At 48.4% G+C, this 22,574-nt stretch overlaps 2 protein-coding genes across 2 annotated transcripts in view; one reads left to right on the top strand and one right to left on the bottom strand.

Moving 5' to 3' along the window:
- Positions 1–22,574, top strand: part of LOC139073232 (uncharacterized) — an 831,732-nt gene that overhangs the window by 334,267 nt on the left and 474,891 nt on the right. The window lies entirely within an intron of this gene.
- Positions 17,871–22,287, bottom strand: LOC139073233 (uncharacterized). The gene is made up of 2 exons (XM_070556197.1): positions 20,476–22,287; positions 17,871–20,415 (listed from the first exon to the last, which is right to left on the bottom strand). Exon 2 carries the CDS (start codon positions 19,928–19,930, stop codon positions 17,915–17,917), a length of 2,016 nt encoding a protein of 671 aa, XP_070412298.1. The 5' UTR covers positions 19,931–20,415; positions 20,476–22,287; the 3' UTR covers positions 17,871–17,914.

Raw genomic sequence — 22,574 nt, 5'->3', positions numbered from 1 at the left:
GCGATCGTTGATTTCTGCTAGTATGTTTGCTAGGTCTACGTGCTTCCACGGATCGGGCGTGGGCACGCGCTTGTTTTTAGAGGCTTTCTCGCGCAGACTCTACCCTGCACGACCGCTAGTGGCCGCACTAGCTATATTTATCTTTATTTGTTTCACACACACACACACACACACACACACACACACACACACACACACACACACACACACACACACACACACACACACACACACACACACACACACACACACACAAACACACACAGGCCCTTGCGTGCAAACCCCGGTCAGGCCTGCAGTGTACACATCAGAGACATGATGTTCTTTCACAGAACTGAGGTTGTTCATTACTAAATGACTTTTACAGGAATATTGTTATTATACTATTCAACAGGTTGATCATAATAATGTGTATTAAACCCACAACCTAGCACTGAGGACAGAGGGACCTTATTTAAATTAGTACTTAATGGAAACGATACATAATGATACATAAGAGCCATGTCATACATTCAGCCTAGGAATAGTAGCATTGTGCACTATTAAAAATATACACATCAATTGCTCGAATCCCATTGTTGCAAAGTAAAACTCTAATAAAACTCTAGTCTGACATCAACAGAGAAGACTTAGTGTATGTACTACAAATACAGCATTAGGATTTCGAGTGGACCGTGCACCTTGTGAACCATCAGAGGCTTATGACGCATTATATCTTCCAGTTGCTATTAGACAAGTTATCACAATTACGTTGATTAATAAATCCAGTGTTGTAGCGACTGCAGCCAGCGCCGTCGCGCAGGACTCTAAACTGGGAGCTGGATGCTAACGACCCGTGCATGCGCCACACAAAAGGTAACTTGACTAACTACAAAACAAATATTGTGATGTAGAAAGTTGGCTCGACTGTTTGAATCAGCTGCAGCTGCGGTTTACTCACGAAGTGAATCGCACGCTTGTTAGAAGTACATTCAGAGCACTTAAAAAATACATCGCTCTCATCGAGTTCCGTCTCAGCGTTCACCGGCTGATGGGCAAGAGCGTGACATGGGATCGCCAGGAACTTACTTAAGGACTATCATCTCATTTGGCATTTACTCACGGACCCAAGAAACCAGTTCCGAAAAATGGTCGATAATTATAACTTGTCTAATAGCAACTGGAAGATATTTTGCGTCATAAGCCTCTGATGGTTCACAAGGTGCACGGTCCACTCGAAATCCTAATGCTGTATTTGTAGTACATACACTAAGTCTTCTCTGTTGATGTCAGACTAGAGTTTTATTAGAGTTTTACTTTGCAACAATGGGATTCGAGCAATTGATGTGTATATTTTTAATAGTGCACAATGCTACTATTCCTAGGCTGAATGTATGACATGGCTCTTATGTATCATTATGTATCGTTTCCATTAAGTACTAATTTAAATAAAGTCCCTCTGTCCTCAGGGCTAGGTTGTGGGTTTAATACACATTATTATGATCAACCTGTTGAATAGTATAATAACAATATTCCTGTAAAAGTCATTTAGTAATGAACAACCTCAGTTCTGTGAAAGAACATCATGTCTCTGATGTGTACACTGCAGGCCTGACCGGGGTTTGCACGCAAGGGCCTGTGTGTGTGTGTGTGTGTGTGTGTGTGTGTGTGTGTGTGTGTGTGTGTGTGTGTGTGTGTGTGTGTGTGTGTGTGTGTGTGTGTGAAACAAATAAAGATAAATATAGCTAGTGCGGCCACGAGCGGTCGTGCAGGGTAGAGGCTGCGCGAAAACGCCTCTAAAACAAGCGCGTGCCCACGCCAGATCCGTGGAAGCACGTAGAACTAGCAAACGTACTAGCAGAAATCAACGATCGCACACAGGTCATTGAGTGTGTACAGGGTTCGTCTGCGTGTGTGGCATTGGGCAATCTAGCGGCAACCGAGTGGCCTGAAGGCGGAACCGGCCAACCCGTCGCCCTCACCATCGTTGCGCTTCGAGATGAACTATTGCTAAAGATGATCGTCCTCGTCAACCACGGTGCTACCAGAGTTACCACGACATGCGCCTTCAAAGCGTTCTCGTTTGGGTCAGCGCCACCAGAATTGAATCGGCAAGTCAGCGGATATTACACAACTCGTAACGAAGACCCTCTCCGCGACCTCGCGGCCAGTGTGCGCAGTGTACAGCAAATGACAAACAATGTTGCGAGCGATTTATCGGAAAAACTTTGCACTGATGCGACGGTCGCCACTGCAGGTTGTGTGAGTCACGCGCAAAGTGCCATATCAAATGTGCGCAAGCTAGTGACAAGCAACTTCACCAGATCCGTAGATTCTGCATACGCTCGGATACGAATGAAAGTATCGAGAGATAACACCGACACGAGTTGCGCGACGGCGCTGGCTGCAGTCGCTACAACACTGGATTTATTAATCAACGTAATTGTGATAAGTTGTCTAATAGCAACTGGAAGATATATTGCGTCATAAGCCTCTGATGGTTCGCAAGGTGCACGGTCCACTCGAAATCCTAATGCTGTATTTGTAGTACATACACTAAGTCTTCTCTCTTGATGTCAGACTAGAGTTTTATTAGAGTTTTACTTTGCAACAATGGGATTCGAGCAATTGATGTGTATATTTTTAATAGTGCACAATGCTACTATTCCTAGGCTGAATGTATGACATGTCTCTTATGTATCATTATGTATCGTTTCCATTAAGTACTAATTTAAATAAGGTCCCTCTGTCCTCAGTGCTAGGTTGTGGGTTTAATACACATTATTATGATCAACCTGTTGAACAGTATAATAACAATATTCCTGTAAAAGTCATTTAGTAATGAACAACCTCAGTTCTGTGAAAGAACATCATGTCTCTGATGTGTACACTGCAGGCCTGACCGGGGTTTGCACGCAAGGGCCTGTGTGTGTGTGTGTGTGTGTGTGTGTGTGTATGTGTGTGTGTGTGTGTGTGTGTGTGTGTGTGTGTGTGTGTGTGTGTGTGTGTGTGTGAAACAAATAAAGATAAATATAGCTAGTGCGGCCACTAGTGGTCGTGCAGGGTAGAGGCTGCGCGAGAAAGCCTCTAAAAACAAGCGCGTGCCCACGCCCGATCCGTGGAAGCACGTAGACCTAGCAAACGTACTAGCAGAAATCAACGATCGCACACGGGTCATTGAGTGTGTACAGGGTTCGTCTGCGTGTGTGGCATTGGGCAATCTAGCGGCAACCAAGTGGCCTGAAGGCGGAAGCGGCCAACCTGTCGCCCTCACCATCGTTGCGCTTCGAGATGAACTATTGCTAAAGATGATCATCCTCATCAACCACGGCGCTACCAGAGTAGCTCGTAACGAAGACCCTCTCCGCGACCTCACGGCCAGTGTGCGCAGTGTACAGCAAATGACAAACGATGTTGCGAGCGATATATCGGAAAAACTTTGCACTGACGCGACGGACGCCACTGCAGGTTGTGTGAGTCTCGCGCAAAGTGCCATATCAAACGTGCGCAAGCTAGTGACAAGCAACTTCACCAGATCCGTAGATTCTGCATACGCTCAGATACGAATGAAAGTATCGAGAGATAACACCGACACGAGTTGCGCGATGGCGCTGGCTGCAGTCGCTACAACACTGGATTTATTAATAAACGTAATTGTGATCGTAATGGCGTTTCGAGTGTGCACCAGAAACTACAACCAGTACTACAGAAAACTGGCATGAGGGTCGCGGTCTAACGTTATGTTGGTGTCTCGCATCGACCGTCGACGGCCGTTTGCCAGTGGCTGAAAATGGCACAGTTGACGAAATGGAAACGCCGACCGTCGATAGTGCACTCTCGCAAGTTCCAACTGCACCATCTCAGGAGACAGACCACAGAGTCATATTAGCGGAGGGTAGATAGAAAATGCGCAAACCGCCGCAACCGCCCATATACATACTATACGAGTTCAACATAGAGTGGAGTAAGAAGTTACTACCGACTGTATTTCCAACGTGTAAGCAGCTGGTGTGTGACGCTTTACTTGAGTATCACAGAGGTTGCGATGTCCTGTGTTCCACGAGCGCATGGAAACAAGTGAACAAACTTCTACGGACCGTACTGTTAGGGTATGAGCGAGCTGTAAAATCAATACACGCTAGACACGCGGACTTTGCCGCGTTACTGGACACGCATATCGCCACAACAAAACCGGGTCAAGTGTTCGGGGCGTCACCGCGCTCGACTATACACGTCTTGGCCTACCACGAGTACATGAGCCCACAGATCCTAAGCGAGGTTGAAGCCGTTGTGTCTACCCAACGCAAATTCAGCACAGCCGTGCGCGCTAAGACAAGTCCCTCTAGACTGCTGGAAACTTTGGAAAAGTGGAAGGCTGGCATGTACGCGCTTTCTACACATCTCAACGGTATGATCGCGATACTCTCAGCCGCACAACAACTAATGGTCATGTGTTCGTAAGGTCTGATCAGGTCTGACATGACCGGTTGTCAATCGACGTCAAGCGTGCACTCACACACGGATATCCTGGCGTACAGTAAAGCGACGGCGACCTCTACGCTCACGTTGATCGCCGATGTTTCGAAGGGCAATCGAGTGTGTTGGCTGACGAAAGCTATGGTGACCGACGGTCGCGTCGACTACAATGTGCCTCATTGCGACTGGAGAGGCGTATGTGATCCTTTGCAAATCGATAACACCACTGCGGTCGAGTGCAAAGTCACAGTCGGCGGCGTGTTGTCCTTACTGTGCCCCATACAATGTGACGGTCCATGTGACGGACCGGTGTGTTACGACCCGACTAACGAAACGTACCAGGTGATAACATTGCATCCGCCCATTACAGCGGAGCGAGCGTTTCGCCACACTCCCAAACCAAGGTTAATAGTTGTAGCGCACGCCCTTTCGGACCTCGGTGCACGTGAAACACTGGCGTACACTCACAACATCACGCTCGAGACAGCTCAAGCATTAAGCGAAACAAAGGACGTGTTCAAATCCATAGAGAATATACGGTCTTTAGCGTATGCGTATATAAAGAAGGTCGATGACATTTACAGACCCGGTGGCATGGGCACCACAGTAGAACAACAAGGTGCTCTCAAGCGCACACAGATACTGGCCGCATTATCACTCGCGATGTCTATCCTGACATGCCCGTTTCTGATTTCTATGTATATTAAATTATGACAAGAGCTATGGTGGTTACGATTACACTCTGACCACGTGTCTTAGTTTCTGCTAGTGACCTATAAATACATTTGCCCACTTGCTCTCACTGCCATTAAAGCGGCTGTACCCACACGTACAACATCCAAGAAAAAAAAAGATCTCGCTGTCTGTACTGGGTGTACTCTCAGTAGTCGCAGTTGCTCAGGCCATGGTGGTACGCTCACATAACGCCTCTGAGATACGTCCCATCACACCACCTCCTACACTACTCGCATAAGAGTATTCAACACCCCCTTTGTACGAAGACAACCATTATAACGAGCACAGCACAACGCTTGCCGCACGCGAAGACAACATGCAGGAGACAACGCTACCACCTGTCGTGAGAACAACGGATTCGAGTGACAACGATCGCGACTATGACGAGCACATTACAACACCCTCTGTGCACGAAGACCAGGTGCAGGAGACAACGCTACCACCTGTCGTGAGAAACAAGAATTTGGTTAACAATGATCATCGTCGTGTCCCATTGTAAACGGGCGTGCCATCGCAAACATCGTACATGTGTGTTAACCCACCTGTATGCGACAGACTTTGTGTGTTGCATGACATCGAGATGTATTGACGTCTGTGTCAATACAGGACTCTCTATAAGCCGGGAGCTGGACGCTAACGACCCGTGCATGCGCCACACAAAAGGTATCGTACATGTGTTAACCCACATGTATGCGACAGACTTTGTGTGTTGCATGACATCGAGATGTATTGACGTCTGTGTCAATACAGGACTCTCTAAGCTGGGAGCTGGACGCTAACAACCCGTGCATGCGCCACACAAAAGGTAACTCGACTAACTACAAAACGCATGTTGTGATGTAGAAAGTTGGCTTGACTGTTTGAATCAGCTGCAGCTGCGGTTTACTCACGAAGTGAATCGCACGCTTGTTAGAAGTACATTCGGAGCACTTAAAAAATACATCGCTCTCATCGAGTTCCGTCTCAGCGTTCACCGGCTGATGGGCAAGAGCGTGACGTGGGATCGCCAGGAACTTACTTAAGGACTATCATCTCATTTGGCATTTACTCACGGACCCAAGAAACCAGTTCCGAAAAATGGTCGAGAATTATAACTTGTCTAATAGCAACTGGAAGATATGTTGTGTCATAAGCCTCTGATGGTTCACAAGGTGCACGGTCCACTCGAAATCCTAATGCTGTATTTGTAGTACATACACTAAGTCTTCTCTGTTGATGTCAGACTAGAGTTTTATTAGAGTTTTACTTTGCAACAATGGGATTCGAGCAATTGATGTGTATATTTTTAATAGTGCACAATGCTACTATTCCTAGGCTGAATGTATGACATGCCTCTTATGTATCATTATGTATCGTTTCCATTAAGTACTAATTTAAATAAAGTCCCTCTGTCCTCAGTGCTAGGTTGTGGGTTTAATACACATTATTATGATCAACCTGTTGAATAGTATAATAACAATATTCCTGTAAAAGTCATTTAGTAATGAACAACCTCAGTTCTGTGAAAGAACATCATGTCTCTGATGTGTACACTGCAGGCCTGACCGGGGTTTGCACGCAAGGGCCTGTGTGTGTGTGTGTGTGTGTGTGTGTGTGTGTGTGTTTGTGTGTGTGTGTGTGTGTGTGTGTGTGTGTGTGTGTGTGTGTGTGTGTGTGTGTATGTGTGTGTGTGTGTGTGTTAAACAAATAAAGATTAATATAGCTAGTGCGGCCACGAGCGGTCGTGCAGGGTAGAGGCTGCGCGAAAACGCCTCTAAAACAAGCGCGTGCCCACGCCCGATCCGTGGAAGCACGTAGAACTAGCAAACGTACTAGCAGAAATCAACGATCGCACACGGGTCATTGAGTGTGTACAGGGTTCATCTGCGTGTGTGGCATTGGGCAATCTAGCGGCAACCGAGTGGCCTGAAGGCGGAACCGGCCAACCCATCGCCCTCACCATCGTTGTGCTTCGAGATGAACTATTGCTAAAGATGATCGTCCTCGTCAACCACGGCGCTACCAGAGTTACCACGACATGCGCCTTCAAAGCGTTCTCGTTTGGGTCAGCGCCACCAGAATTGAATCGGCAAGTCAGCGGATATTACACAACTCGTAATGAAGACCCTCTCCGCGACCTCGCGGCCAGTGTGAGCAGTGTACAGCAAATGACAAACGATGTTGCGAGCGATATATCGGAAAAACTTTGCACTGACGCGACGGTCGCCACTGCAGGTTGTGTGAGTCTCGCGCAACGTGCCATATCAAACGTGCGCAAGCTAGTGACAAGCAACTTCACCAGATCCGTAGATTCTGCATACGCTTGGATACGAATGAAAGTATAGAGAGATAACACTGACACGAGTTGCGCGACGGCGCTGGCTGCAGTCGCTACAACACTGGATTTATTAATCAACGTAATTGTGATCGTAATGGCGTATCGAGTGTGCACCAGAAACTACAACCAGTACTACAGAAAACTGGCATGAGGGTCGCGGTCTAACGTTATGTTGGTGTCTCGCATCGACCGTCGACGGCCGTTTGCCAGCGGCTGAAAATGGCACAGTTGACGAAATGGAAACGCCGACCGTCGATAGTGCACTCTCGCAAGTTCCAACCGCACCATCTCAGGAGACAGACCACAGAGTCATATTAGCGGAGGGTAGATAGAAAATGCGCAAACCGCCGCAACCGCCCATATACATACTATACGAGTTCAACATAGAGTGGAGTAAGAAGTTACTACCGATTGTATTTCCAACGTGCAAGCAGCTGGTGTGTGACGCTTTACTTGAGTATCACAGAGGTTGCGATGTCCTGTGTTCCACGAGCGCATGGAAACAAGTGAACGAACTTCTACGGACCGTACTGTTGGGGTGTGAGCGAGCTGTAAAATCAATACACGCTAGACACGCGGACTTTGCCGCGTTACTGGACACGCATATCGCCACAACAAAACCGGGTCAAGTGTTCGGGGCGTCACCGCGCTCGACTATACACGTCTTGGCCCACCACGAGTACATGAGCCCACAAGATCCTAAGCGAGGTCAAAGCCGTTGTGTCTACCCAATGCAAATTCAGCACAGCCGTGCGCGCTAAGACAAGTCCCTCTAGACTGCTGGAAACTTTGGAAACGTGGAAGGCTGAGGTGTACGCGCTTTCTACACATCTCAACGGTATGATCGCGATACTCTCGGCCGCACAACAACTAATGGTCATGTGATCGGAAGGTCTGATCAGGTCTGACATGACCGGTTGTCAATCGACGTCGAGCGTGCACTCACACACGGATATCCTGGCGTACAGTAAAGCAACGGCGACCTCTACGCTCACGTTGATCGCCGATGTTTCGAAGGGCAATCGAGTGTGTTGGCTGACGAAAGCTATAGTGACCGACGGTCGCGTCGACTACAATGTGCCTCATTGCGACTGGAGAGGCGTATGTGATCCTTTGCAAATCGAGAACACCACCGCGGTCGAGTGCGAAGTCACGGTCGGCGGCGTGTTGTCCTTACTGTGCCCCATACAATGTGACGGTCCGTGTCACGGACCGGTGTGTTACGACCCGACTAACGAAACGTACCAGGTGATAACATTGCATCTGCCCATTACAGCGGAGCGAGGGTTTCGCCACACTCCCAAACCAAGGTTAATAGTTGTAGCGCACGCCCTTTCGTACCTCGGTGCACGCGAAACACTGGCGTACACTCACAACATCACGCTCGAGACAGCTCAAGCGTTACGCGAAACAAAGGACGTGTTCAAATCCATAGAGAATATACGGTCTTTAGCGTATGCGTATATAAAGAAGGTCGATGACATTTACAGACCCGGCGGCGTGGGCACCACAGTAGAACAACAAGGTGCTCTCAAGCGCACACAGATACTGGCCGCATTATCACTCGCGAAGTCTATCCTGACATGCCCGTTTCTGATTTCTATGTATATTAAATTATGACAAGAGCTACGGTGGTTACGATTACACTCTGACCACGTGCCTTAGTTTCTGCTAGTGACCTATAAATACATTTGACCACTTGCTCTCACTGCCATTAAAGCGGCTGTACCCACACGTACAACACCCAAGAAAAAAAATTATCTCGCTGTCTGTACTGGGTGTACTCTCAGTAGTCGCAGTTGCTCAGGCCATGGTGGTACGCTCACATAACGCCTCTGAGATACGTCCCATCACACCACCTCCTAGACTACTCGCGAAGGAGTATTCAACACCCCCTTTGTACGAAGACAACCATTATAACTGTTGGGGTTATTAGGAGCGAACAATTCGTAAGCTTTAACTTACTTTTGGATTCTTCAATAAATTCTGTAAATATGGAACTATTTACTGATTTATTAATTAATTAAGATATTCTTAGATATCTTCGGGGCACCACCCTTTAATTAGAAAGGGAAATGAATCCAAAACTCTTATCAGTCTTTCTTGAAGTTCGTAGAATCCTTGGAGCAGAGACTTCTCTTCGACACAACAAAGCTACTGGACACAAAAATCTGAATTTTATAACATTTAATTAACAATTTGTCAAATGAATAAACAGTGGAATAGATGAATAATAACCGTGTGATATGATTGAAGATGGATGTGTTTGCATGTGATGGAGGATGTATGAATGGGGTCCTTTGTTCTCACAAAGGAGTAGTGTGTGTGTGTGTGTGTGTGTGTGTGTGTGTGCGTGTGTATGATTCAAAATGGAGTCTTGAATACAAGATGGCTGACCCCTTTGTCTGGCTAAAGTGTGGGTGGCAACTTGCACTTTAACTTCCAAAGCACTTAGAATCAGTAGTAACTTAACCTTAAATCACTCAAAACATTTCAAAAGATCATGAAACAACACAAAAGATTAATCACAAATTAATATCTTTTAGTTTCAGCCTGGCCATGACAGAAACCATTTTAAGATACCAAACAATGATCAATAAGCAGTTTATTCTTTCAAAATGACCCGACGGACGTGTTTGGGACGAAAGAGGAAAACACGAAGCTACTTTTTAAGCAATAGCGCGGTTTTATTGCTTATTCTGGACTATAGAGTTAACGGAAGAAGAAGGAGAGAGAGAAAGAGATGAGTTGCTGATCACCAGAAGAGCGAGGCGTCCCTCCCTCTTTGATTTGACGGTTCTCCGTGTTTCTCCGCAGCTTTCGGCGTCATCCGTCGGTTTGATGCTTTCTCCGTTGTTTGGCGTTCACGAGTGTTTCTCCACGGGCTGGACAGAGACAGCAAAGTTTCTTTCTGTGCTGAGTTATAACTTACAGCGTGCTTGATGGAGTTGTTGCTTTCCTCCGCAGTTCTGTGTCCTCAAACATCAGCTGGAGGGGAGCAGAAACGAGCAGATCTGATGGGCTTGCAGTTTAGTTTCCAGCAGTTCCGTGGGCTCAACTTGGGCACTTAAGAGCTTCCGCGTGCTCAATTTGTCGGAGCGTTGACAAGCGTGTCCTTACCGCCAGGTATCCTGGGCAAAAGAACGAGGATTCTTTGTCTCTGCTGAAGATTTATGGTCTTAGTTCGCGGGAAAAGCTCCACGGCTTCCCGCACATGCGCAGAACGTGTTTCTGGTACTAGGCGGTGACGTCATCACAATGCTTCCGTGTGCAAAGCATCATGGGAAATGAAGTTTCTTGGCGCTGATGTGATTATTTGCTTTTCAGAGCAATTTAAGCACAGTCATTTTGGAGAAAATCACTGCATAGTAATTTCCTCATGAGGTCAGACCCTCAACATTCCCCCTTTTGGTTTCGGGGATCGCGCCCAAAGCTCGATCGTCGGAAGCACAGATGGGTTTGTTCCTCATGAACGTAGGTCGACTTGATTGTCGGAAGCACAGATGGGTTTGTCCCTTAGGACGTTGGTCTCCTTGGACGCCTTTGTCTTTGGTCTTTGTCTTGGATCCTGGCGCCTATGGTCTTTGATCCTGGTCAGGCACAAAGAGGATAGGAAACGGGATAGTCCCCAACGCGCATAACGAGAAGAAGCCACTCACGCAGGTGGTACGCAATGATGATGTCGTCCATGCGAGAGGTAGTAGTGTAGAAGGAGGAAGGTCGGTGGGCGGTTAACTCCACGAGTGGACACAAAGGCATCTCACCGCCGGCCATACAGTTCAGTTTATGGATCACGCGGTGATGTACGAGGTCCATAGTTCGCAAACGCGCATTGACCTATGTGGTCCCAAGATTCCCCCCTTTTTGGTCCAAAGGGCAGATCAGGACAGTCTTTGGGCTAAAACAAGGACCATAAACTAAGAGGTACTACAATGTGCTGGTGCGTCAGACAGAGTCATTGACAGACTGAGCTGGGCCGGCACATAACCACTAGTTAATATGTGACCAAGTAAGAAACAAAAATACAGACAACCCAAAAAAAAAAAAAAACATATAACATCCAAGAAAATTCATAGCAACCTTGAGGTCTCATAAAATACATTCTTAGGTCATACAGTCAGTGTGTAGCTTATAAAGAATGTGACATACTGCAACACTCAGATAAATATGTGAGGTAGACTAAAATGAGAACTACTCTTAGGTTTACAGAATAATAAAGAAAATGTTGCTCACCCCCTTTAGACAGGTGTGGTACATTCACGCTTGGAGTCTCCCCGAACGCGGTTACGAGGCACACCGTAGGTGAGCAAGTGCTTCTTATCTTGGAGTTTCTTAACACGCCTGTAGGCGGAATAAGCAATCACGGCCGTGATGAGCCATCCCATCCCCAGGGCGACCAATGTGCAGATTAAGGTGGTATAATCTGTGTCAATGTAGCGTCTTGGGCGTCAAAGTAAGTTCACGCGGGTTTTGTGTGAACTTAACAAATTTGGTTCCTTCAATCAGTAATTGTTGGTCAATTTCTAAATCGATGGTAAAGTTATAACCCTGGAAAGCGTCCATGATCTCAATCTCCGAATCATGCTGTTCGAGGTTGAGGTGATGGAGTGCCAGGTTTTTAGTTCAAAGTGGAAATGCCTACCGTCCTTTCAAATACCAATGTTCAGCATCGACTTAAACCTATAGATGTGAGTTGTCACAATTATGGGAACATGTAACAGGAAACCGAGTTCTAATTTTTTCCAACGTGAATGGGCATTGCACTACTTAGGCTGTACGCTAGGTGGATTTGTGAAAGGTGCACAGTAGAGGGGTAGCAGCTGTCAAGCTATCTTTGAGCAGGTCCAGTGGTACCAAGTACGGGGAAATACGACTTTCAACCAAGCTGTCCAGCGTGGAACTTACTTCCCTGAGCAGGTCCTGCATCAAATCTCTCACCACTCATGTGTACACAATATCCTGATGTATGGTTTCAGACAAAGTCTTGATTGCACGTAGAGATTCATTAATCAGAGCAGAATGTAGGTTGACAGTTACAAGAGTACCCTGTAAGGTTTTAGTAAGTACTTCCTGTTAGCGTTCTAGGAGGAGTTTCTCTTGGTTAGTGAAAATGACGGCGGGGGGCGGCTTGGTTCTTTGTCGGTTAGTACATGTTAGTGGGTTAAACGTGCACTTTCCCCCCTTTTCCATTTCCATGCATAGAACTATGTAGCGACTACGTCTACCTCCTGCGGGGAGTCTGGTCTCTGTACCCGCGGGGATGGTTTGACGTAGGGTTTGATTTGGTTTGCATGCACCCATTTGTAGACAGGCTCCTGTCTCGCTTTGGTGATGCGTAACCTGTATGCAACTGGAGAGAGTTTTGCCACGATCTCAAATGGTCCTGACCAGCAGGGCAGGAACTTCTTAGCTTTGCGTGCCGGTTGGGCGAACCGAAAGTAGAATACTTTGTCACCCACCTCGTATTCGCGGCTGGTTGTCTTTTGGTCGTAGTAGGCTTTAGCGCCTTCTACGTTGGTCTCCAGTTTCTTCTGAGCGTGCGCGAACGTAGCTCTGAGGTGTGTTTTCAAGTCTGCCACATACTGATGAGCGGTATAGGCAGTGGCAACACTGACATCCTCTGGGTGATACAGGAGGTGCAGTGGTAGAGTCATCAGTCTGCCGGTCATCATCTCAAAGGGCGTAACCCCCGTGGATCGCTGGGGAGTAGACCGTATGGCCATCAGGACCAGAGGGAGCTTAACGTCCCAGTCCTTCCCAGTGGAGCAGACATACTTTTTGAGCATAGAGACGACCGTGCGGTTCATCCGTTCGACCTGTCCGGATGACTGTGGGTGATAGGGGAGGTGGAATCTCACTTCCACTCCCAGAAGTTCAAACAGGGACGTCATTACACTGGATGTGAAATGAGTTCCCCGGTCAGAGTCAATGCAGAGTGGAAGTCCCCGTCGACTGAAAACGTGGTTAATCAGCAGTACAGCGGTTGTGACGGCTGTATCGTTTGGCGCTGGAAGGCACTCAACCCACTTTGTGAAACTGCAAGTTACAGTTAGCATATATTTGTTTCCTCTTGCCGATTTGGGAACCGGTCCAACCCAGTCGATCTGCAGGTGGGACCAAGGGAAGGTTATTCCCCTGCGTTGCAGTGGTGCTCTAGCAAGCGGCTGGGAGGATTGAAACTGGGCACAGATGAGGCAGCCTTGGACATAGCTGTGTACGTCCTTGGACATCGACGGCCAATAAGCTACTTCTGTCAGTGACGCGAGGGTAGCTTTTGCTCTGCGGTGACCTCCAACCGGAGTGTCGTGGGCGTAGGCAAGCATCACTCCTCTGTGGTCGAGTGGAACAACCCAGCGCGGCGGGCTGTGGTCGTCACGCATGTAAACTAACAAATCGTTTTGTAGTTTCAGATGCGTGAGTTGACGATGCAGGGTTACCAAATCTCGACTTGCGCCAGTAGGTGGTGACGGTTGTTCAGGCATCGGTCCCTTTTGGAGAAGCTCGCGGATGAGCTTCAGGTCAGGATCTTGTTCCTGCATGGTGACTAGGTCCGCGTCCTGTGGTTGTCTGCCTAGAAACACGGGTACCCCAACGGTCCGAGGTTCGTCTGCCTGTTTAGCATGTCGACGAGTAATCGCGCAGACCTCGTGAACGGCCTTGGGTGGAAGCCACTCGTCTTTGAATTCCCAACAGGTTCCCTGGTCAGCACCGAGCTTAGCAAGGCGGTCAGCTTCGTCATTACCATCTTTCTCCGGACCTATGGTCCTGGAGTGACCTTTGACCTTTTTCCAGTAGACCATTATGCCTTTCTCAGTGGTGAGCAGATCACACGCTAGGAATAACTCCGAGTGTTTCACGTCTCTGTTCCTGGCGTTTTTCATGTGGTTCTCCTTCCACATGGGGAAGTGAGAGATGAAGCTGTGTCTAGCGTAGTTTGAATCTGAGCAAAGGACGATTTGAGTGATGTCCAAGGCTGCCGCCTGCTGGAGGGTTATCAACACTGCAGCAATTTCGGCGTACTGACTAGACTTTTGGCCCAACCGGTAGTGATTTGGTTGCTTAGTGTCACAGTCCACCCAAACGACTCCAACCCCAGCACGGAGCTGGCCTTCGTGAAGGTAGGCGCATCCGTCAGTGTAAACCTTCGGAAGCCCTTGGCAAACATTCTCATCAAAGTAGCGATGATTGGATGCGGTTGGGTAGACTGCGGCAGGTGTGTCCAGGGGGCCCCTGACGGAGTCAGAGTCACAGTGCTGGCAGCCTGCTAGCCCTTGTCCTAGCGCTAGCTTGGTGTTCTGACCATACTTGACCTCAATGTTGTATCCTTGGAGCACCATCATCCACGTCGCAATGCGGCTGTTTGACACTCTTCCTTCGCGCAGACGCTGGCTGTTTAGGAAGGTGACGGGCTGATGACACGTTTCAATGATCACTTTCTGTCCACCGATGTAACTACGAAAGTGTTCGACGGTCCAGACTGTAGAGAGGAGAGCTCTCTCGCAGTCTGAGAACTGGAGTTCCACCTTGCTCAGAGGCTTGCTGGCGTATGCCACAACTCTCATGTCCCTATCGTGTTTTTGCTTCAAAGCAGCGCTCAGGCAGTGAGAGGAGAAAGTAGCCTCTATGTAGAACTCTTTATCCTTGTCTGGGTAAGCCAGACAGGGTGCGGACGCCAACTTCTGTTTTAGGAACTGGAAGGAGAGTTCTTGGGGTCTGTCCCACACGAAAGGTGTGTCGTTCCGAAGCAGCTCAGTGAGGGGCCTCGCTGTTTCAGCGTACTCCTCAATGAACTGTCTGGAGTAGTTGCAGACTCCGAGGAAGCTCCTGAGTTCAGTCAGATTAGCTGGGGCTTTGATGTCCTGAATGGCTCTAATGCGTCCCGCTTGGGGCTCGACTCCATTAGGGCCAACCAGCAGTCCAACATACTCCACTTTGGTTCGACACCACTGTCCCTTGAGAATCGCCAATTTAGCTCCGGCGTCAGCGAGCTGTTGCAGCACGTGACGGAGTTCGGCCAGGTGCTCCTCGAAGGTTCGACTCCTCATCAAGATGTCATCGACATATATGAGGTTCCCTCTGGAAGCAGCATCTGACATGGCTTTGTGGAGGAAGATGTTGAACTCGGCAGGTGAGTTAGATTAGCCAAAGGGGCAGCGGTTCCAAGTATATTGGCGATTTCCAAAGGAGAAAGCCAGTTTATACTGGTCCGCCGGCTCAACCTTCATGGTCCAGAAGCCGTTGGCTACGTCAACCGTAGAGAAGAAACGAGCATCTCTGACTCTGGCTTGCTCCTGATCTAAATGGATCATAGGCCACCTGGAGAGAGGTACTTGTTTGTTCAGTGCACGATAGTCTATGGTGAGACGCCATTTCCCAGTCGGTTTCAGAACCGGCCAGATGGGAGAGTTGTAAGTGGAGTTACACTCTCTGATGATGTTTTTCTCCTTCAGCTGATCGAGGATCTCCTGGATCGACTCATAAGCAGCGAGGGGAATCTTGTACTGACGTACAAAAGTAGGAGGGGCATTCGGGTTCGTCGGAATGCGAACCGTGTGCAGGTTTGTGAGTCCACAGTCCAGGGAGTCCCTGGATAAGATGGACTGAAACTCATAGAACAGGCTTCTAAGCGCTGCTCTCTGCTCCTCTGACTCCAGCGCATCCGCTTTGTCAAGCTGCTGGCTGACTTCGGCCTCGAAGCCGTCATAAGGTTCAGAGGAGGAGGGTCTCTGGTGTTCCGGGCTTTCAACCGGTGACTCAGAGGGTTGAGTATTTATTGCAAAAACCGTTAGACACTGACCGCTGTCAGTATCTAAGGTTGCACTGCAAATGGGTTCCTTAGGAAGGGCTTCATGCCGCTTGATGGTAATCATTTGTGAAGGGAAAGTACTGAATGTGTCTGCACCAACCTGTCTGTCGTTCAAGAACAACGGAAGTTGTCCGATCACGGGGACTGAAAGTTCAAAGTCATGGAATGAGCTATCTATCAGCATGCCCAAGGGCTTTCCTGCCGGCATGTGGATAGGACTCTGGGTCGGATTTTCGACCAACAAGTACGCAGAACGATTGTTCAGCTCCAAGAGTGGCGTGCCACAGACGGCTAAGTTGAGCTCCAAGAAGTGTGGTGATGGCTGGAAGAAGGCCTGGGTGCCTGGCAGCTTCTGATGCTTCATCAGGGTCAGACGAACAGGCACTCCTTTGACCTGTGGGGGCAGAACCGTGCTGGCCTCAACCACTGCACGGCAGGCCTGTGGAATGGTCTGACCGGACAGCAAGTGTTCAGGGCCTTCTGAGCGAGGCTCAGAGGAAGGTGTGGCCCGGGCCCAAAGGACTTGATTGCAAGTGTCCAGCTGGGCACCTAGTCGAACCAGCAGATCTGCTCCAATGAGTGCAGGTGGATCAAGCTGTGGTATGATGCTGAATGTATGTGTGTTCTGTCTTGCTCCAAGTTGGATAGTCAGAGAGCAGACCTCTGGCGCTTTCAGGAGCCTCTGCGGCCAAGTAGGTGACAAGAGCCGATGGCTACGTGTCACACTGACCAGAAGGGGGTCCTTCTGACGCAGGTGTTCAAACGTCTGCTGGCTGATGGCTGACTTTTCAGACCAAAGAGCAAGGCGAGCATCTGAGATGTGGGTGCAGTTGATGGTAGGACCACCAACTATGTGTGGTGCATATGGCTGCAGGCTGACGTTCTTCAGCGAGCAGAGAAAAGATGAATGTGTGCGGAACGGAGTTCCAGGAGCGGTTTCATGCCTTTGCAGGCGGTCATCGTCTGTGGGAGCCGTAGGGAGGGGCATGACCTTGGAACAAGGGTTTTGCGGCTCACTTATGCTGACTTCAAGAATGGAGGATGGTCGGCTGCTATCTGGGTTCCAGGGCTTAGGTGTGTCCACCTGGGCCCACAGTTGACCCTTCTGGCAGTCGATGAGGGGAGCTAGACGTTCAAGCAGGTCCTGACCAATGAGAAGTGGTTCAGTGTCTAGCTGGCAGACATAAAACGGGTGAACCAGAGTCATGTCTTGGAAGGTGATGTCCAGCCACGCCCGGTGAGTGATACACTCCCGGGTCTGGGTGTAGCTGGTGATTTTCAGGTCACAAGGTTCAACCTGGACTGGTTTCCCGAGCGACCGCATGGTGTCAGACACGCGATGGAACAATGTGGAGCACATCAGGGTGATTTCTGAGCCGGTATCCAGCAGAGCATCAACCTGTATGCACCCACCTACGTTGGTGCTACAGTACAAACGGCGAGCATGATCATGGTTTGTTAAGTCACCAAGGAACTTCAGAAATTTAGCATCAGGTTTCTCTCAGGGGGTAGATTTCAGGAGACTCCTGTGATCTACCAGTAGTGTTCCCCCAGCTGATCAGGTAGGTCCTGGCCACGCTGGGAGGTTGAGCCACGCCTAGTCATGCGGACGTTGGCTCTGGGTCTGGCTTCTTAGAAGCAGACTTTGGTGCAGGGGTCTCATCTGCAGATCTCAGCTGTTCCTTCTGTTTAGCTAGGAACTGCTGAAACATCTCCTGGAGGTCGGCTTTGGTCAAGTACTCACCTGCGGACTTGTGTTCGGGACCTACCTGTGGGCGGCGCTCCTTAAACCTTCCACTGTTCCGACCTGCCTGCCGTTGGTTTTGGTTGGGCCACTTCCTGTCTGATTGTCCAGACCTAGGCGGCCAATCAGCACCCCCCTTCCCCTGTTGAGGAGATTGGGACTGCTTTCGTGGTTTAGCAGGTCTAGGTTTAGCAGATTTTGGCTTAGTGGGTGGAGCTTCTGTGCCTTCGAGCTCCAAACGCGGCTCGGTGTCGGGAGCTAGGTGCATGACGCGGTGATGTGCGTCAGGCTTTTGGGGCTTTCCGCCAGCTTCCCAAGCCTGTTGAGCGTATCTCCTAATCTCCTGAGTTGTCAGTTTTTTCATCCGACAATACATTGAGACTTCGGAGCGAACACACTCGTGCAGGTTGTGAATGAACAGGGATCTGAAGGCAGGGTCTTCCTCGAGCCCAGGGCCGTTTCGACCTTGGAAATAAGCACTTTTGAGTCGGCGATAATTCTCTCTGGGGGGTTCGTTCCTCCCGTGTTTGATGGAGAAGGCCCCCATTGTAGCTGACGCAGAGTCTGCATACGTGGCGTATTCATCCCTCAACGCTCGGCAGAGCGAGGAGTACCGATCTCGAATGTCAGGTGGTAGAGTTTCCATGAAACCGTGCACCGTTCTAGATGTGGTTTTCCAAATTAGCTTGAGCTTTTCCCTTGAAGAAGGTGCTGGAAGATCAAGCAGACAACGTTCTATCTCCCTGAGATAATCGTCAACGTTGGATTCATTGGTGTTAGGATCAAAGCGTTCTATGTCTTTAGCTAGCGATTCAATTTGACGTACACGGAGCCCTGACTCACGGTACGGCGCGTCATCCTCTGACTCTGACCCACGGTCTGTCTCAGAGAGCGCTGGATATCGCTGGTGTGCTCTGGGCTCCCAATGTTGACTCCTGGGGCCCAAATCGGGGTCCGGCATGCTGTGACGGGCTGCTGGCACGTCACGGGGGTGTCCTGGGAGGTCCTCCTCCCGGGGCACGTCGGCGTAGTGCAGCCTGCGTCTTTCAACTGGGGCTTCTGCGTAATACACTTTGTCCGGATACGGACTGGCGTATGATGCTTTGTCCTGCAGCTGGTTACCGGCATGCCGAATACCGGAGTAGCTAGGATGGGTGGATGGTTGAGGTGCAGGTTGGGGTGCATAACCCCAATCGGCACCTTGCACCCTTCGTGGACTGGGGGAGCGGTCTAAATAGAGGTGCCGCTCAGCTGGTCGACTTCTCACAGATTGAGAACACCGTGAAGATGAGGGTGGTGGTCCAACCTGGGGTTCGAGGGCGAATTGCCCTCGGCCCCTAGATGGTCCTGAATGCCCTATAGTGTGTGTAGGGAAAAGGGCCGAAGGTTGGGACAGATAAGCTTCGTCTCTCCCCTGCGGCATGCGTCCGTCCAGAGAGTCAAGGTGTTTCCCCCCTTCCCACTGTCTGTTGTCATCAGCAGAAGGGGGCGGGGTCTTCTCCCCATCTTCCCCAGAATCGGTGCGGGTGTCGTCGTCCTCCTCATCCTTCAGACTTCCATTTCGCTGTTTTTCAGCTAGCATACTCTGGAGGTTCAAGATCTCTCGATCATGTTGGAGTCCTTTCTGATAGAGGATCAGGGCTAACTTAGCCAAGTGAACCTGGATTGGTTTAGTACCATCCGGGTTTTCTATTTGATCAAGTACAGCGTCAAGCTGTTCTTCAGTGACATCCCTAGAAGGGTAGTCGGGTTCTCGAGCAACCGCGACCAGTTTGGACAAAAATTGTCCAGAAAGTAGGCCAGGTTCATAGTCGTGGGCCGCAGCGCCACCTGGTTGCTGGGAGTTGGTCAGTTCACTACTCTGTCCCTCCATTTTAACAACCGAACCAAAATAGCCTAGTAGAGCTTCTGCAGATAGCTCAAACTGCACCTTTTGGGCAGCAACTGCTAGCTTTGTAGCAGAAAAACACTAAATTAACCTTTGTGCGCACAGGTTTTAGCGTTTTAAGATTGCACGGAATGCCGTGACTGACGCTTAAAATACTATTCCTTTCAGTATTTTAGCAAAAGCTGGTGCGTTGCCATAGCAACGTCTTACAACACTTGCAGTGTTAAATATGCTAGTTATTCCTTCAGAATATTAGCAAACAGGGTGTTATCAGTCTTTGAGTGAAGGTTTCAGTTAGTTATAATAGCCACTGTGAGTTAAAGTCGCTAAATTAGCAGTTAATTTTAGCCTAAAAGGGTTAGTCAGAATTACTTACACGCTGCACCTTTAATGAGGAACTGAATTTTAACCTAAAAGGTTAGCCAGAATTAATTACACGTTGCACCTTTAAGGAAAAACTGAATTTTAACCTAAAAGGTTAGCCAGAATTAATTACACGTTGCACCTTTAAGGAAAAGCTGAATTTTAACCTAAAAGGTTAACCAGAATTAATTTACACGTTGCACCTTTAAAGAAGCACTGAGTTACTGGTGAGAGTTCGATGCAGCTTCCTGCTCAGCGAAATCAGCACCACTCTGTTGCTGGTTCAAGGCTGAACAACGGATTATTTTTAATTCAAGCTCTTTGGATTTATTTGTTTGTTTGTGCCGGATAGAAATCTCTGTGTATCCAAGCCTCACACGGGGCACCAATAAAATGTTGGGGTTATTAGGAGCGAACAATTCGTAAGCTTTAACTTACTTTTGGATTCTTCAATAAATTCTGTAAATATGGAACTATTTACTGATTTATTAATTAATTAAGATATTCTTAGATATCTTTGGGGCACCACCCTTTAATTAGAAAGGGAAATGAATCCAAAACTCTTATCAGTCTTTCTTGAAGTTCGTAGAATCCTTGGAGCAGAGACTTCTCTTCGACACAACAAAGCTACTGGACACAAAAATCTGAATTTTATAACATTTAATTAACAATTTGTCAAATGAATAAACAGTGGAATAGATGAATAATAACCGTGTGATATGATTGAAGATGGATGTGTTTGCATGTGATGGAGGATGTATGAATGAGGTCCTTTGTTCTCACAAAGGAGTAGTGTGTGTGTGTGTGTGTGTGTGTGTGTGTGTGTGTGTGTGTGTGTGTGTGTGTGCGTGTGTATGGATTCAAAATGGAGTCTTGAATACAAGATGGCTGACCCCTTTGTCTGGCTAAAGTGTGGGTGGCAACTTGCACTGTAACTTCCAAAGCACTTAGAATCAGTAGTAACTTAACCTTAAATCACTCAAAACATTTCAAAAGATCATGAAACAACACAAAAGATTAATCACAAATTAATATCTTTTAGTTTCAGCCTGGCCATGACAGAAACCATTTTAAGATACCAAACAATGATCAATAAGCAGTTTATTCTTTCAAAATGACCCGACGGACGTGTTTGGGACGAAAGAGGAAAACACGAAGCTACTTTTTAAGCAATAGCGCGGTTTTATTGCTTATTCTGGACTATAGAGTTAACGGAAGAAGAAGGAGAGAGAGAAAGAGATGAGTTGCTGATCACCAGAAGAGCGAGGCGTCCCTCCCTCTTTGATTTGACGGTTCTCCGTGTTTCTCCGCAGCTTTCGGCGTCGTCCGTCGGTTTGATGCTTTCTCCGTTGTTTGGCGTTCACGAGTGTTTCTCCACGGGCTGGACAGAGACAGCAAAGTTTCTTTCTGTGCTGAGTTATAACTTACAGCGTGCTTGATGGAGTTGTTGCTTTCCTCCGCAGTTCTGTGTCCTCAAACATCAGCTGGAGGGGAGCAGAAACGAGCAGATCTGATGGGCTTGCAGTTTAGTTTCCAGCAGTTCCGTGGGCTCAACTTGGGCACTTAAGAGCTTCCGCGTGCTCAATTTGTCGGAGCGTTGACAAGCGTGTCCTTACCGCCAGGTATCCTGGGCAAAAGAACGAGGATTCTTTGTCTCTGCTGAAGATTTATGGTCTTAGTTCGCGGGAAAAGCTCCACGGCTTCCCGCACATGCGCAGAACGTGTTTCTGGTACTAGGCGGTGACGTCATCACAATGCTTCCGTGTGCAAAGCATCATGGGAAATGAAGTTTCTTGGCGCTGATGTGATTATTTGCTTTTCAGAGCAATTTAAGCACAGTCATTTTGGAGAAAATCACTGCATAGTAATTTCCTCATGAGGTCAGACCCTCAACATAACGAGCACAGCACAACGCTTGCCGCACGCGAAGACAACATGCAGGAGACAACGCTACCACCTGTCGTGAGAACAACGGATTCGAGTGACAACGATCGCGACTATGACGAGCACATTACAACACCCTCTGTGCACTAGGACAAGGTGCAGGAGACAACGCTACCACCTGTCGTGAGAAACAAGAGTTTGGTTAACAATGATCATCGTCGTGTCCCATTGTAAAGGGGCGCGCCATTGCACACATCGTACATGTTTGTTAACCCACCTGTATGCGACAGACTTTGTGTGTTGCATGACATCGAGATGTATTGACGTCTGTGTCAATACAGGACTCTCTATAAGCCGGGAGCTGGACGCTAACGGCCCGTGC

Source organism: Nothobranchius furzeri, chromosome 11 (genome assembly GCF_043380555.1).
Source record: "Nothobranchius furzeri strain GRZ-AD chromosome 11, NfurGRZ-RIMD1, whole genome shotgun sequence".
NCBI classification, from domain to species: Eukaryota; Metazoa; Chordata; class Actinopteri; order Cyprinodontiformes; family Nothobranchiidae; genus Nothobranchius; species Nothobranchius furzeri.
This window is presented reverse-complemented; position numbering and strand designations above follow the sequence as displayed.

Coding starts and splice junctions, on each gene's coding strand:
- LOC139073233 (XM_070556197.1), bottom strand. CDS start 19,930: ATGGAGGGACAGAGTAGTGAACTGACCAACTCCCAGCAACCAGGTGGC.